Source organism: Pipra filicauda, unplaced genomic scaffold, assembly GCF_003945595.2.
Source record: "Pipra filicauda isolate LSUMZ 115617 unplaced genomic scaffold, ASM394559v2 scaffold331_size1881853_pilon, whole genome shotgun sequence".
In the NCBI taxonomy this organism is placed as follows: Eukaryota; Metazoa; Chordata; class Aves; order Passeriformes; family Pipridae; genus Pipra; species Pipra filicauda.
In genome coordinates, this window is record NW_024104456.1 from 410223 (window position 1) to 427879 (window position 17657).

General features: G+C 37.3%; 1 protein-coding gene across 2 annotated transcripts in view; it reads right to left on the minus strand.

The window, feature by feature from the left end:
* The window catches only part of TMEM245 (transmembrane protein 245), an 81413-nt gene that overhangs the window by 16522 nt on the left and 47234 nt on the right, over positions 1 to 17657 (minus strand). For both annotated transcript variants that reach the window (XM_027715747.2, XM_027715746.2), the window contains 2 exons: positions 15684 to 15806; positions 11655 to 11800 (listed from right to left, as the gene is read on the minus strand). In XM_027715747.2, coding sequence (XP_027571548.1) covers positions 11655 to 11800; positions 15684 to 15806 — 269 coding nt within the window. The remainder of the gene's footprint in view (positions 1 to 11654; positions 11801 to 15683; positions 15807 to 17657) is intronic.

The window sequence follows — 17657 nt, forward strand, 5'->3', positions numbered from 1 at the left end:
AGAACAGTCTCCATTATGCACCATGACAGTTTTTACAATGAAATCAGATAATAATAATTTTTTTGTCTGGGTTAATTTTAACTAACTAGCTCAGGTCTCATCTCTACTACCCATCCAGCTAATAAGTAGTGGCATAAATAGCTGCATTCCCACCAGGAAAGAAGCCGGCACACTCGTGGCTGGAGAGCAAGAACTCTTCTTTGCAGAACAGTGCTGTCTTATCCCAGCTGAAACTAACAGTCACTGTCTCACTGTAACTTCAAAACCAAATAACTAAATTTCTTTCTTCAGACACCACCAGGATCTGTTGCAAAAGACAAGACGCTGGTGACTACCAAAGGACAGCTAAAAAATGGCAGTTAAAAAGGATTATTCTTCTACAGCGATCCCTCAGATTGCAAGTAATCATCATGAGAACACTGAAGAACGAAATGACTCAAAGAAGTCCTTTTGTAAAAAAAAACAAACTAACACTGTTCTTTGACTCTCTTTAAGAGTTCTGTTCTTTTAGGAATACAAAAAGATTCTCATAATTTTTCACTTTCATATTACCCATGAAAGTATGCAAAGTGCACTAAGATATATTCCAGCTATGAATAAAGCAGAATGGCAGTAAGAGAGTCTTGATAGAGTAAGATCATGTTAGGAGCAATATAAATATGCAAGTGATTTTCAGAGATGACTCCATGACAAGATTTCATCCTCGTTCTTTCCAATGATACAACTGAACAAAGAGAGGCAGCAGCTCCAACATATGCAGGCTAATAATGACACAAATCAGATAAAGTGATACAGTCTTGAACAAAGCATAGGTCCTTGAGATGGTGTAACATGCAAACACTACATACATCCTTTAAGGCAGGACAGGGCTCCAATGGCTATATCAAAACTTCACTAAAGAATGGCAACTAGTCTGAAGGACACAGTAGCACACAGATTTTCTTCTCTAACAGAGAAATGTCTACATTCCATGAAAAATAACAATTAACATGTAGTGCAAATTCTGTAAGAAATTCTACATCTGATTATTTCTTTGAAATACTTTTGCATTTGTAATAACTTTTTAATTACTATTTTAGTCACATGTACCATGTAAACTTAGAATTATTCTTCTAAGAACCACACTTGGAAGGACTAGTTATTTCTAAATCAACTATTTCTAACATTTCCAGATTTTTATCAGAAGTAGACCATGATGCTTAGTAAATGCAACACCTAACTATTCTTAAAACGGATTTTCGAACACAGCCAAACTTGTTCAGACTAAAGGTCTGTTGAGCCAGCATCCCATCTCCAGTGGAGTTCAGAAGCAGATATCGAGGGAATAAAGAAATAGGAAAAACCAATTTAAATCCCCCCTGAACATTCTCCCAGCCTCTATTTCCACTTCAAGGTGAAACCAGATGCAGGTTGTCTATTTAGTAATCTTCAATTAATATCTCTTCTTAGTCCTCGCGTTCATCCTGCAAGTTTCTGCAATTCTGACATTCTTTGGCAAAACCTTCCCCATGTCTACTGCCTGCTGCATGAACCAACCCTTTTTCTGAAATTTATTTTTTAAAACTTTTCAATGACCCCAAGATTTTAGATTGAAGGAGACCATAAGCAGTCCAATCCAGTCATCCTTTTTGCACTGGTTCTGATTTTGCAAACCTCAATTTGTGTAACATCCTTTTTTCCAGGCTGAAGAGTCCTAGCCAGCCCATCCCTCATACAGAAACTGATGCATGCCTTCATTCCTCTAATTCATCTTGTTCCCCTCCTAGCTTTTTGAGATGCAGAAATCAGAACAGCACACAGTAATTCAGGGTATAGGTAAACCATAGATTCATACAATGGGAGTAATATTCTGTGTTTCTGTTGTCTAGGTCTGTTGTAACAAATCTTCACATTTGATATGCCTGTCAGATGTTTTTAAGTATTACCAAGCACTAAGCTAGCCAGTCTATCAGAAAATATAGCTCCCAAGTGGCAACAGTCAGCACACTGGTAATCAGTTTATGTGTGAAGTTAGGACTGGTTTTCACCCCCATGCATCACTTTCATCTCTACACTACATTTCATCAGCCATTTTACTCCCCAGACACTGCCGTCTTCTAACTGAATTTGTCTACAATGCTGCCGCATCCACAACTTCTCTGGGCAACCTGTTTCAGTTTCTCACCATTCTCAGAGTAAAGAATTTTTTTCTAATATCTAATCCAAACCTACTCTCTTTCTGTTTAAAGCCAATACCCCTTGCCCTTGAAAGCCTCTGGAAAGAGATGCTGTAAAAAGCCTTTATGAAATTTCAGTAGAACATAGCAGATAGATCAACTTATTAATGGTCTTGCTTGCCCACACTTCAAAAAACATGAACAGTAAGGCAGGACTTCTCTGTGAAAATTTCACTGATTCTTTCCAACTAAACCACATCCCCCAGGTGCTAGTATGTCCTTAACTTTAGTTCCTACTGAGTTGCACACTACCAATACCAGCTTACATGTCTGTACTTCCTCGGTTTCCTTCCTGAAACTTTTTTTTTTAATTTTGCCCTTGCGTTTTCTTTAGTGAGTTTGCATCATCCACTCACAGCAATTTGCGATTGTTCATTTGATCTGGTTTTTCTACAAGGTCTTCTGAAGTTACTGTAACTTCTGAGAGATTCTGCTGTAGTTCACCCATAAGAAGGGTTTTACAATGTGACTACCTTCACTTACCTTCACAGCAACAAACAAAACATTATCAATTTACCTCCCCTCTGCAACAGCCTGCAGCTGCCTTGTTGTTGCTGAGTACTCCTTGTCATCCCTCAGCCCCCTGACCGCTTGTTGCTCCTGCTGCATACAAAAAATTATATTCTGGTTTAATAGCATTTTGTGGAGCTCTGAGCTCAAACTCAGCTCAAACTTAGAGCTGAATCAAACGCAGCACCACCACCACCACCCTCACACTTTAGGCCTATTTCTATCTGTTAAAGTTTATGATACTTCTGTTTATTTAGTGAAAACTTCAGCTTTTTAAAGGGTAGCTTCTCATTTCTATGGTCTTTGTTATTTTGCTGTTCAGGTAAGCAGTTTATCTTCCCTTTAGCCTTACTCCAGCCTTTCTTAGCTGTTAGCATGCACTGGCACTGTATGTTGAACATTCATTATTTTCTACTTGTAAGGATGTAATTCTTTTAGATCCCATTTTAACTTGAAAAGTCTATAAATGAGAGCAACAGCTAGTTAGAGTCAATATAGCTTGAGATCCATTGTAATCTTATATTAAGAAACTCCCAGACTGTTCAGCTTATTACTATTATAAAATTGTGAATCACAAGCATAAAGAAGGGTGTACTTTCATTCCTTACATTGTGGAGAGAATAAATAATGGATTGACCTTATAACTCACAAAAAAGCAAAAAACTAAAGCTGTGATGTTAAATCTTTGAAGTGTCAGGAAATCCTGAAGTTTTACATCAGACTTCATGTTGTCTTCTTACATTACCAAAAATTTGAATTTTAAATAGCAGAAATCTAAGGTTATAATAATATATACTGCAATCTTAAATACACACACAGATAATTATTAGATATGCAAGCATAGAATCCTGCAACGTTATACTAAAAATAATCCTCATAGTATACTTTAATTCTTAGAAATGCCTTTCAGCAACATTTTTCTTTCTATCCCTTCCAGTTAGCTATTAGGTCTGCTTTAGAAGCAAAGAGAAAAACTAAGTGGCTGAGCTGAATTCCAGATACAAGTTAAGTGTCACTCTTTTTACTGATACAGTTTATGTCCCACACCAACTAAATTTTCATTTAATTAAAGACTGTAGGTTCTGACACAGAAGTAGCTTTCAAAAAAATGGTGCTGTAGAAAAAGCAGTGTGTATATTATATATATATATATATAAGCCTACGTGCAGTACATGGTTAAAGGACTAGTATCTAAGATGCAATGTAGTTACATTATTTTTAAAGATTGCACGGAAATCTGCTTATGCTTTTAAACGTGTGTGCGCGTGCACACACACACACACACACACACACACACACACTAACCCAGATCCTCTACATGCTTACAGATAAGTTCAGCCTTAAAAAAAAAACCTGGACAGCCACAGAATTACAAACTACAAACATGCACTAAGAGAAACTGCTGTTAGAACATACAAAATGCACCATCTGGAATATGAAAGATGCAAATGGCAGAATATTGGCTCTGCCTCAAATGAAGCAAAGAGTCTTCAGTAAGCCCTTAATGTGTTTGAAAAGACACAGTACCAGTCTGCATGGCAGAGAGAACAGAACTGTCTGTTTCAGCATCATATTATGCACTTAGATAATCTCATAAATTATGAGCAGTAAGCTATAAAAGTCAGATTAAATTTACAGACTTTGTGACATGCTTCACCCAAATTATGTGTGCATAATAATGAACATTTTTTCATAGTTTCAGGTAAATTTTGGAGTAAAGATTAAGCATGAGCAAATAAATTATTTTCTGAAATTTTCTCTGAAGATCTGTTTTTCTTTGAATTGTTCTTTGAATAACTGTTTAAAATCATGCGTACATAAAGTAATATACAGACAGCTGTGTTTAATAAGAAGGAGCATTTTCAATATAAAAGAAAAAGGAAATAAAAGTAAAGACAAATTCTGGGGTTTGTTTTGCATATAAGAGAATATTAAAGACTAAAAAAGTAGTATGAACAAGTCATGTGTTCATTGCTACTACAACAATCATCTTAAAAATACTACTATCTATCCCACTAGGATAATCATGTTACAGTTACTGTCAGTTTGGTTCTGCAACTGTACTGAAACAAGGTGGCATCTCTTCAAGATTTACAGACCACATTTTTTTGTAGATCACCTTTTTTTCAATAACTCAATTGAAACTTTCCTTTCTTCCATGTAATTAAAAACAAAATGTAAGTATCTGTTATTCCCAGCTTTAGACTAGGTAAATATTTAATTACAGAATCACAGAATCATATAGGCTGGAAAAGACCTCCACGATCAAGTCCAACCTTTGACCAATCACCACCATGTCAGATAGACCATGGCACTGAGTGCCATGTCCAGTTATTTCTTGAACACCTCCAGGGATGGTGACTGCACTACCTCCCTGGGCAGCCCATTCCCATGTTTTACAACCCTCTCCATGAAGAAATTCTTTTTGATGTCCAACCTGAACCTCCTGGTGCAGCTTGAGGCCATTTCCTCTTGTCCTATCGCTAGTTGCCTGGAAGAAGAGGCCAATCCCCACTTTGCTACAATGCCCTTTCAGGTAGTTGTAGAGCGCAATAAGGTCATCTGAGTTTCATTTTCTCCAGGCTAAACAGCCCCAGCTCCCTCAGCCTCTCCTCATGTAACTTACACCCTAGACCCTCCACCGGCTCCACTGCCCTTCTCTGGACACGTTCCAGCACCTCAGTGCCTTTCCTGAATTGAGGGCCCCAGAACTGGACACAGTACTCAAGGTGCAGCTTCACCAGTACAGAGTACAGAGGGGTAATCACTGCCCTGGTCCTGCTGACCACACTGGTTTTGATACAGGCAAGGATGCCGTTGGCTTGAGGATTAAGGCAGAATCATTTTCAATTCTATTCCCATCTCATAACATAAGTAAAGCTTGAAAATTTTCAGTTATGCTGTTAAATGCATTCCTGTGACAAAAGAGATTTCCACTAGAGATACTCCTGCTACTAAAGAACATACATTGCATGCAAAAATTCAGTCAAAACTGAATCAGTTAACAGTTGTCTTTGAAAATTAATCTGAAAGACATTATTAATGTTGCAGTAAAATAAACAAGATCACACATTTTGCTTTTTCTGAGCATTAGCTCAACATGCTGGAAGATTATTGTTTTCTGTGGGAATTGTATCACTGTCTCATTTTCTCCATCATTACTGCCAGGATGCCACAGCAAACCAATTAGATGTTTAGGGAGCTGAGATATTTTTGTTGTTAATTTGTTTGCATGCTAGCTCATTTCAGAACTCTTTAGATGTTAATAAATAAAAGTTGAAAATTCATTAAGAAGCTATTTCAGCCATGAAGGCACTATAGGTCTTTTTCATATTAAATCTTTCTTTTGACTTTCCGGCCAACTTTAGCTAAGGATAACTATTTCCTCTTTAGAAACACATAATATTTTAAGTAATTTTTCTATAACCAATAAAAAATCTGATCAAATTTGAGGTGTACATGGCAAATGAAGAAAATGAAGCAAATAATGATAACCCTTCTCAAATTGAAAACAAACAGTACTCATCTTCCCGGCATTACAAAACAAACTTCCACTAACACATGTTTCAAGGCATCACTCAAAATACTGATCTGGGTTTAAGACCATTTCACGATTTAATTAGGCCCCACCAAAATTGAAAGCTGCAGTAACTTTAAGCCACAGCCATACCCGTGTGCATGCACTCATGTGAAAGTATCGCACACACTAAATTGCACTGAGGCCGTGAGAACATGCAACTTAGTAATGTGCAATATCTCCACCAGAGCAAGCAGAATGGGAGCTTCAGGGAAGAAGGGTATGGTGCATTCAGGAAGAGAACGACATGCTGCTCAGGGAAAGGAAAATGGTTCAGGCAAAGGTGTGCATGCTACTACTTCGGAAACCTGTGAATTGGAGAATTATTGCTTCATCCATTCAGGACCAAAAAAAAAAAAAAAAATCCAGACAGGAGCACCGCCTCCCTATTTCAGCGGAAAAGGACATAATTTTTCTACTTATGTAGTGAGGTAGGTGACTCATGAATCAACCTGATTTTACAGAACCTTTCTGAACAAAGCAAATCTCACACTGTTATGGGCAGATAATGATTTCTCTCAACCTACAAAATACTACACTATTAACTATAATTACAAAGAAAAATTTCAATAACTACTATTGAGAACTAGAATTATTTAAATACTGGTTTATACTGGTCCAAGTGGTTCTCACATTTCTAAAGCAAGTCATCTTCCTAAACCTGACAGACTGCTGCCAGAGGAATTCCTCCAGCTCAGCCTACGCTGGCATAACCCTTCTGCCACAGTCACCAGTCCCTGCCCTGTTCCCCTTTCTCCACTGGTTCCTATGGCTATCTTTTAGTAGTTTCAGTGAAAGTAAATTGCATTTACTGTATTCACTGGCAACTAAACACCACTGTCAGTCAATGGAGACTCTTGCACATGATGAAGATGCAATATTACCTTTGCAATTCACCACAATTTTGTGCTGATACCCACTCATGTAATATGGAAAACAGGAAGAAAATAAAAATAAATAAATAAAACCCCAAACCCACAAATAAACAAAAAAGACAGAACTGAGGAGGGGGAAATGAAAGGCAAAGGGTAAATGAAGAATTAACCAAGAAGAAGAAAGAATAATGAAGTGTGGCCATGCCAAAAACGTTAAAATCAGAGTGAGAAAAACCCATGATTGCACACCAAAGAAAAAGAGAAACAGATAAACCAACTTGGCACCAAAGACCAAAACTCTTAGAGAACAGAAGCTCTTTTGCTACTAATGCATTAGCAGTATTCAGGATTATTATAATGTTCCTAAATTTTTATTTCCCATCTCATTTTACAGGCAATGGCACATGAAATTCCAGCATGGAATTTTGAATTAGTTGGTTGATTTGAAATAGAACCAGTATTTCATACATCAGTCAGAAATCCCCGTGGTCACATACACTATTGGTAGTGATCTTCCTCCCAGGTTTTTCACTGTGCTTCAGGGAATCATCACACAACTACTGACCTTTCCTCACCCCTGTAGATTAAATGCTGCCTTCCATAAGAAGCAACCAATGAGGAGGAGCAAAGGCAGTATATGACAACAAGCACACACAAGTGTTTACTCTAAAACGATAGCAGCAGTTTCATGATGAAAGTTACTCAAAATTGGGAAAACTGACTCATGACCAGTTTGCAAAACTGCATTCCCTCAGCTTACAAACAATCACATTCACAACAGGTGAAAGATCCCTTGGGTTGTAAAACATCCCTTTGCCTCTTTGTCCCAAGAGAGGCCTAGAAAACAGTTATTTTGCTGACTGTAAAGGGTTGTGTGGGCCCTTCTTTCTCTCCTCCCCACCGTCCCCTGTGAAGAGGTGCCATCTCTTCAGTACTCAGGCCTGAGGGATTGGGGAGGAGAATGCCTGCTTTATATCAAGCTTTTGCCTTCCCCAAGAGGACAAGCCCAGCAGCTTTCCTGCCTTCCCCAGATGGGAAGGGACACCCACAATCTTGAGGAAGGTGACCTGTCCCACCATCACCCAAGCCCTTACTCCAGACCATCATCAGCATCAGCCTCACTACCGCCCTGAGCCACACCACCACTAGCAGCATCCCCACAGCTGGAATTTGTCCTGCTGAGCACACAGAAGAGCTCCTCCCCTCATACAGCAGTCCCCTTCTCCTGCCCATGCTCAACCATGCTCTGGTTACTGTGGGAAGCTGTCAGGGCCTTGCTGAAGTCAGAGTAAATGGCAGTCACTGCTCTCCCCTTGTCCCACTAGGACAGTCACCTCCTCAAAGCAAGGTTCATGTTGTTCCCAGCACAACTAAGTCCTCGGTGAAGCTGTGCTGGTTGGTGCCTCCAAGCCATCTTTTGTCTTTCGCTGCTCTGCCCTTGTACCAGTAGGCCTTCCAAATAAGCTCTTGGCTCAGGCATGGTGTGATACTCTTGTCAAATCTCTGCTCAATCCTGCCACTTGATACATTTTGCCTCCTTGCTGTCCTGGATGAATGAATTTCCCACCAAAGGCCAGAACATTCTGCTTCTTAAAAATTCCTGTAGTGTCACAACAGCTGCATCTATTTTCTCCCACTACTCAAGTGCAAATTTATAATCTGAGCTATTGTGACAGAAACAGATTCAACACTTGGCTCAAAGTAGGCTGAAAAGCTGCTCTTGCCCCCATACAGCAAATAAATCTATTTGTGTTAACAGAGAACTGATGCTGTCTTTGCAAACTCATCATCAAGGGAGTTAGAAAAATATTTATAAAATTTATAGTTATTTATAGTCCATAAAATAAAAAACATGACACAGTTCTGATGAGAGAAACTGCAATGAGAAAAGGTCTTGGTTTGATTAAGTGTTTGCTGGGTAACATCTTCAAGTTATGGGATTTTTCGAGCTACAGAAACCACTTGCTGATTGCCCTCCTCCTCTTTACTCCCTGCTCTTTTCCTCTGAAATAAACAGCAAGGGACACAAAGGAACAGACTTCCTTGATTATATCCAAGTTCCCTAGTGCCTTGCACAAACACATTTTAAGTAAAAGAGCAACAGAAGTGACTGACAACATGGAAGGTGATCATTTTTATGTCATTCGGTCTATGAGCAACAGAAAGACTAACTGCACCTCTTGCTAGGAGGATCCGTTCACTCCAGACAAGGACTAGTTAGATGCAGTCTTAGCTTTGTACACGTGCTATCTCCTACTGAAGAGTGGTGGAAGCTGGAACATAGCTGGTGACTTTTCAGATTTATTAACTTAATCTTTCTCTGCTTTTGGTCAACTTGAAAGCATAAGTATTTTGAGGGTGAATTCATGTTGTATAATGCTGTCATAGTCTAATAAAGAAAGCAACTAGAGAAGTTTCATTATTTGATAATTCACAACACAAATAGAGCATCTTCTTCCCATCCTATCACCAAGTATTAATATCCATTTTGCATGCCTCTTATAGACAAGGTGAACAAGCCATTTTTAAGTTCCTACCCCTGTAGCAACAACTCATGTTCAAAAGAAAGGATAGCTGCTACTTTGTGACAGAAGAAATGGCTTACAGTGGCAATTATTTTTCAAATGGAAAATTAGGCAAGGATAAACTCATGCAAAATTGTTAGCATACTCTCCTTATTTCCATACCGAAAATCACAATACGGTTTGAGTGGAATGCAAGCTAACCTAGAAGCATTGTGATAAATCCTTAGGTACAACTGAGCAAGAGAGAGGAATTTCTGAAAACCTCAGAAGTATCATTCCAAAGAATTCAAATGAGGCACCAAGTATAGGTTTCTTCAAACAAATATGAATGACTGATACAGACTACCTTAGTGAACATACAGACCGAATTCCCTTGCATATGACAAGCAGCTTCACATTCCACATTCTCCAGACACTGGCTTTTTCTCATCATATTTGCAGTTACCAATGCATGCTGGCTCTTTTCTACTCATTTTCCTGTAGCTTCCCTAATATTATTTTCTTTCTTTCCTCCATTCTAAACTCAGAAATATCTTGGGTCACCTGTGTCACATACTTAAAAACTTGCAACTGCACTTAATACAATCCTCCTTACAGAGCACCTATTCCCAGACAAACTATATCCTATTTTTTGACACTGTTTCCCTCTACCATGGGCTAAAGAGAACAATTTACGAGACAAATTTTAGTTTCTAAATCTGCTCACATTCTTCAGTAAAGATAGAACTGAGATACTAACCATGTGATCAATGAAAGCTCAATAGCAGTCACGGAAGAGAAGGGCTATTAACTTTTTCACAGAATTCCAAATTTGTTGCTTTCTACCTGAATTGCCCCTTCATTTTAAAGACTACCGCAGTTAGCACTGTTGTTCGAGATCTTACACAGCATAATATAACCTTTCCATTGTTAAAACAGCAAACATTTGGTAAAGAGTTTGGGAAGTAGCTTTAATACATCGACCGCTTAAAGTCTATTCATGTTTCGTAGATATGCACAAGATGACACAAAGCAGTGGTGTAAGAGGCAATGGTTGTACAAAGTTTAGCATGGAGTCTGCTCATTTTGCCCAAACCATCAACTTTTTTTAAAAAGTAAGCTGTGACTTAAACACCTTATTTAAAATCTATTTTATTACATTACCAACATGTTAGTGTTCCAAGCTGCTAACAGGTGAAAGTTGATGGTTTCATTCATCTGTGATGAACGAACATTACTGTAGCACCCCAAAAACTGCTTTATCATGAAATCTCAGTGAATCATATTTAAAAACACAAAAAATTCTCCTTCAGTCACTGTAGTAGTTTAGAGGTGAAACCTAAGAATGGCAACTGAGCATGAAACACTGTGCATGTACTCTGGAGCTGCAGTACAGTAGTGTTTTAAGTGCGATAAGGAGAGCACTCCACTGTTGTTCCTTTTGATGTAATTTGTTTTATGGAGATCATGAACTAGATTTTTTCAGATGAAACTGATCTGGAAAATACGCTCCAGGTGCATACATAGTACATTCCAGGTGCAAATGGGCACTTATTCTTCAAGCTTGGACTAAAAATAGTCCAAACTAATTAATTCTGAAATGTGTACAGCACAGATGTCAGGTCCTCCATTTCAACTGTTTTGCTGCGTGAATCTACTCCTACTGAGCTGCACTAGCTGTAACTGCAAATACACTGCTTCCTGATGAGTTAGGGATGTCATGGGTGTATCAGTTCTATAAAACACTAGTATTCATGACAGCACAGACCTCTGAAAAATTTTTAAGGCAAGTCCAATCAAATTGTTCTATTAACAATCATGGTGGGAAAATCATTAATGCTGGGTTCTTGAAAATCTTTGAGATTTGCAACTCATCTCTGAAACACAAGTTATTGCAATTGTTAATTGTTTGCAGTTGAACGTGAATTTTAAAATAGAATTTTCAAGAAAGTGCAAGAAATCAGCAACATACCTTATTGCTTCCTCCACGGATTGGCCAACTATATTTGAGGAAGGACCTGGCTGAGATAAAGGTGTCAGGCTTATCACCCATTTTACTGGTTTGTAGTACTCATCACTGGAGCTCAATAGGTAGAACAGTGTGGTCAGAAAAATCACCTGCAAAACAAATTGGAGTTTTAATTTAAAAGTCAATAAATACTTTCAAGAATTACAATGTGCAACTATGTTTTGGATATTGAAATTTACTGGAAAGGCACAAGATACTCTTCTACAAGTCTGGATTTAGAGAAACACACCAAGCTAAAAGAATAATTTTCTCCCTTGCCCCACAAAAGACTTAACACGTATAGCTAAACATTATAAAACTTCTGTCTCTGTTTAGCCTCTTCCCAAAGTCACATCAAGATCAAACAACTACAATGTTGATCTAGATCTGGAATGTTGTTCAACATTCTAGTTGAGGGTTTTTTTGGTTCTTTTTCAGCATGTATAACAGATAAAAAAATTGCTGAATAGTAACATCTATTATCAAAACAAACAAACAAAACTGCCAAATAAATTTGAGTTGTCTCAAGAGTCATTATGCAGCTGGGTATCAGACAGAAATTACACAAAAACTCACAAACATAAATTTTATGTTAAGCTGGCAATCCTAAATGAATACTCCTTCTGTGAGTTTGATGATGGGTCTCAGCAGAATTGATGGCAGTTCCATTGTTTCAGTTTAAAGACATAAAAATTACAATCAGATGGGATTAGTTTTCTGTATGTTGCAGTTGACTGTGTTTCTTTTATTTTTCTGTTAGTGGGTTTAGTAACTTTTTGGGATAAGCACAAATCACAGAACTGTGTCAGTCTTGAAACAGAATAACTCAAACAAGAAAAATCCATTCTGTATGCTCCAAATGTAAACTATGACTTATACTTGCTTTATCTACAAGACTTAGATATTTTTTCTTTCTTCTCAAGACTAGAAAGGATTCTTTCACTTTCCTTATTTCCAACCTACTTGTATGATAGAATAAGCCACATCTTTATCTTTTCATGAACCAAACAGCTCGGCCTCCCTAAGTCTATTACTTTCAAGTATTTTATCCAGTCTGCAGATACCTCGTGTCTTTTTCCTTCATTCTTGCTGAAGATGCTCAGAAAACAAAATGCAGATAGCACAACATGCAGTATTTAATTACCAGTCTCAAGAATGCCATCCATCTGCCTCTGTTCCTAATTCCTTTATACTCAGCGAAATGTTACTACTGCTACCCCCTACCCTACACTTCCACCCTTTAACTTGAAAGTCACATTTCACTGTTCACCTACTACGACCCCTTTACGAAATGTTACATATTGGTTTAGGCTGTATTCCATCTTCCCAGGATCTCTTGACTTGGGTGATAAACTAATCAATCTAATAAAACAATTACATTAGCACATTTCAACAGCATGCTGTTAACACTCATTTTGAGATTAAAAAATAAATAAATTGCTTTAATGGGAAATAGTCTAGTGCCAGTAGCAGTATCAGCTATGTTTTTTCACAGTTTCAAATAAGTAAATCTTAAAACTTGCCTTAGATTTTAACCATAATCGCAGCTTTGCAGAGGATGGTATCTTCTCCCTTGACGGGCTCTGTCATTTCTCCTAAACTACTGTCATATTTCCTGATTTTACTAGAAAACTTTACACTAAAGCAGGTACTCGGTGTTGTCTTCCTTCCACTGAGCACTGCCTACAGATCCTTCTTTTAAGTGCAGTTTTCAACACAGAAAGCAGCATACTGCTCCAAGTATAATATCAGCTCATCCTGACTGTTCTTCCCCAGTGTTTACAGAAGAAACTTGCTTTCTTAAGTAGTAACGACACAACACACACCTGAATTGTAAAAGTCAAAGTGATGGCTGGGAATGAACAGGAGTGGAGTAAAATGGTGTTGAACTGAACTACAAGCTAGGAAAAAATACAAACCTAATTTCTGCTAAGAGAAGATGGATGTAACCACAGCACCATACAAAATTTTAGAATATCTGCATTTTGAAAATTTTGCAAATTTCCTTTAGCACAATAGGTACAGAAACGCAAAAAAAAAAAAAAAAATCTGTCGCTGCTTGTTCAAACAAGTAGAATAGCCTCAGCAAATTCAGCAGCAAAATGATAGGCACTATCTTGTATCAACTGGAGCATGAAAGTTTTCAGACCTCTTTTACAGGATACCTGAGATACCTAAATTGTTTCCTAAGCAACAGTTCAAGATCCTGCTGATGACTATGAGGAGGAATTTACCAAAGATAAACAGCAGGAACTTTCCATAGTTAAGCAATTGGTGGATTACAATACCTTGCTGTAGAATTTGTACTGTAGCCAAAAGCATTAAACACTAATTTGAGCAGGGACAGACTGAATTCAAGGAGAAAGCTGTGGGTAAACACTCTATACCAAAATGATAATTCAGCATTTCCACAGATATCAAGAAACATATGACCTAATTGCTTGCGCGTCAGGTCCACTGACTCACTAAATATTATCCTATCTGCCTTTCATACTCAATTTTCTGCTGAAAAGCTTTTGGGTTTTGTTTGTTGGAGTTTTTTTTGCTTGTTTTGTTTTTATTTATTTGTTTTGTTTTGCTGTGTGTTTTACAGCATCAAAAATCTGCATATTCCCTTCAGGACTTAGATGCCCATCAACTGAATTTCTCTTCCTATCTCTGTAACAGAGCATGAGTAGAATGTGTGTGTGTGTGTGCATGTGCGAATATACATGTCTGCATATATATATATATATATATATATATATATATATATAAAAACACCCACACAAAGCCATTTACATACATCCATGTGCATGCGTGTGCAGATTGGAATTTGTATTCAGAAGTGAAAAAGAAGTGGTACTTCTGTAACTAATGATGAGTTTTCAAATGTCTGTTGAGGATCTGACTACAGCCTTACTGGATCATGGATGGATATACTACAAGGACTGACATTCCTAATGTACGTTTTGATGGAAGATATATTTTTCAAAATGGAGGTTCTGAACAAAGTGTCTATTACTTCTGTGTTTTAAAGAATAAATTTTTGAACCATTTATCAAAATAAAATTCACTATTTTTATTTTTATTCAAAATGACTAAAACAGGACTGAAATATAATCAGTTGAAAAGCTAACCACTTTGAGCATAATCTTGATGGAAAATTTAAGTTAGTTTGTGCCACTTCAAAATAGTAAAATTTTTTCTCTAGCAACTAAGAATCCTGCAAAATGAAAAAATAAGAGTACAGTTGAAGCATCTAATTTTTAAAAGAATTCCAACACAGCAAGACCCCAACTAGCTCTGCTAAACCAGCTGACTGCAGTGACCCGCATGAGGCAGGACCTTGCTGACAGATAAAAAGTCAGGATCATGCATCACAACAACAGCATGCAATGAACTTAATACTAAGTCATTAGGCATCTAAAGCTAAATTTTGTGTCTGAACACGAATATTTGGAAATCATCTGCAATTAGCATCCAAACTTGTAATTTTTAAGTATGCTAACATGTCAGACACTGTTTTCAATGCACCATCACAGGTGAAGTTGTGGACTAAGGAAGAAATTAAATGTTCTCATGTAATCTTTGCTTAACCGAATGACAAATAGAGAATAATTTGCTGATTTCCCTGTAACGATTTTTTTCCATCTTCTGAAAGCAATGGCCAATATAGGGATACGCTTATGAGGACAAGTCATAAGATTTCCCTAGTTGCATAGGTTATCACAAGTTACAGCTTAGTATCTTCAAGGCCTGAAACAGGAGTTCTTCATTAAAGGAATGACTGGAAGACTACCAACTCCCTAATGTGGGAATTACACAAATCTTGCCCTCTTGTCTAGAATGCCCCCAAACAGATATAGAATTTGCAAAATCTTAAAAGAATTTTGGTATTAGATAAATGTAGATGTTTTCAATACTTTAGGTTTGATTTTTCACTGTTACAACATGTGTAATTAGGTTCCTTCAGTAAAGCAGACCATGTAAAACCAATGACATACTACTTACCACAGAAAGCACAAAATTGAGAAGAGCTGTCCCACTGTGGAAGAGGATTGTCACTAATGTTGTAACTGTAGTAAACAAGAGGCTCACATTGCGACTCATCACTATCCATAGAGACTCCAGAATCTGGAGAAGGAGGAAGAAGCGAAGGCAAAGTCAGGCATTGGATGGTATTAGCAAGGACAGCGAATTGCTTACAGAGTGATTCATCTCCATCAAGTCATAAAAAGATGAAATTTTTTAAAAAAATCATCTTCCCTCAGTCCTACATTAGAGCAGGCAGTATTAAGTGAAAATGTCTACTTTACCAAAGACAAGTTTCTATGTAGCTGGTTGCAAGGTTTTAGAATTTTTCTCCCAATATTCAAAATTATTTCATTATGCAAAATTGCAAAAAATCTAGATGTAGTGACATCTGTTTATGGTCATTAACATTGCTGTCAAGCAGATCTTGTCTTGTGAGAAAAAATTCTTTTTTCCAAAAGTGGAAACGCTAAAACATAAAGAACAAGGAGTAACATCACAAGGTACAAATAAATCTGAAGCTTCAAATCAAATAATAAAATTACTACTTCAATAAATTTGTTTTTAAAAAGTTTCAATGAAATGCATTATTTTTATAATAACTGCAGCTGAATGCACAAGTTGTGATTTTGAATAGGGATGCAACAGTTAGTCAAGTAATTATGGAAAAAATTAAACACTATTAGACAATCTACTAAATTTTGTACTGGTTTGGGGAACTGATTGCTTATTTGTTACAGATAGTAAAGACTAGTTGTGAGACAAAAAAGGAGGCACATGGAGGCATCCTAAATGCAATGCAGAGTAGTTTCATAACAAATATTTAATCCAGAAGTAAGAATGTATTAACCAAAGTGACTCAAGCATATAAAAGAAGTAACGTCACAAACAAAAAGCCACAGTTTCTTTCAGACTAACTAATATAACTGGAAAAACTGTAAAAGCTCTGATACAAAAGCCCTTCTCCAGGTTCAAAGCTGTAAGTGAAGACTTCAAAACTAGCAATGGTTATTCCTCATTTAAGGAATAGCCATTAGACTGAATTAAAATCAAAAAACCCAAATCAAATAAACCTAAAATCAAATTAAAAAACCTAAGTAGCTAGCATTTGTAGAGGAGACAAAGGAGTGTGTGTCGTGATCACCTCTCCTTTAGAACTGAGTGAAACATATCAAAAATAATTTATTAAGCATGAACTTGACAGGGAGTAAGTGTTGGGGGAAATGACAGGGAATTACAACACAGAAAAATCTACTTAGTTCATGCTTATTACTATTTAATGGGAATTATGAATGTTAAAACTCATCATTTGTGAAGATTTTATTACTCTCTCTTGAGAATTCAAGTGAGGTTAGAAGTGAAGAAGAGGCTCTGCTGAAAAATGTTTTTCCACTGGTACCTGTCCCTTTCCTTCTAAGAATTTTTTTTAAGAATTCATTCTAGGGGTGCAGCAGTGGTATAAGTTCATGCAGCCTCCAGGTAATGTTACTAAATGTACATTATATTATGAGGACTGTAAACACAGAGGACAATGATTTTTGAGGGAATGGTTTGTAGCTAAAGCAGTTGGTATTCAGTATTCAGTAAAAATAGTACTGCTATTGCTAATAGCAGGCCTTGAGTTGTATGCTAACTGTGCAAGGCTCCAGTCTGAGATGTTTAAGTCTGTTACTAGAAGTTGGTGTGTGAGCAGGAGCTTGGTGCCATAACTCTTCTGTTATGATGTAGAGTTTAATGACAGAACAGCAGCAAAGGCCTTGAAAATACAGACACAGGTAGAAAACAAAGGCCCCTCAAACACACAGTTAGTTGAGGAAGAAGGCATTGAAGATGTACAACCTTAAGAGCTCAGAAGACTGCTTTTGCTTTACAAAAACGAGGTAGCAACTAAGAAAGAGGAAAAAAACTAGGCAGGCAAGCAACAGGACACGGCACTTGCTCTGACCTGGAAGA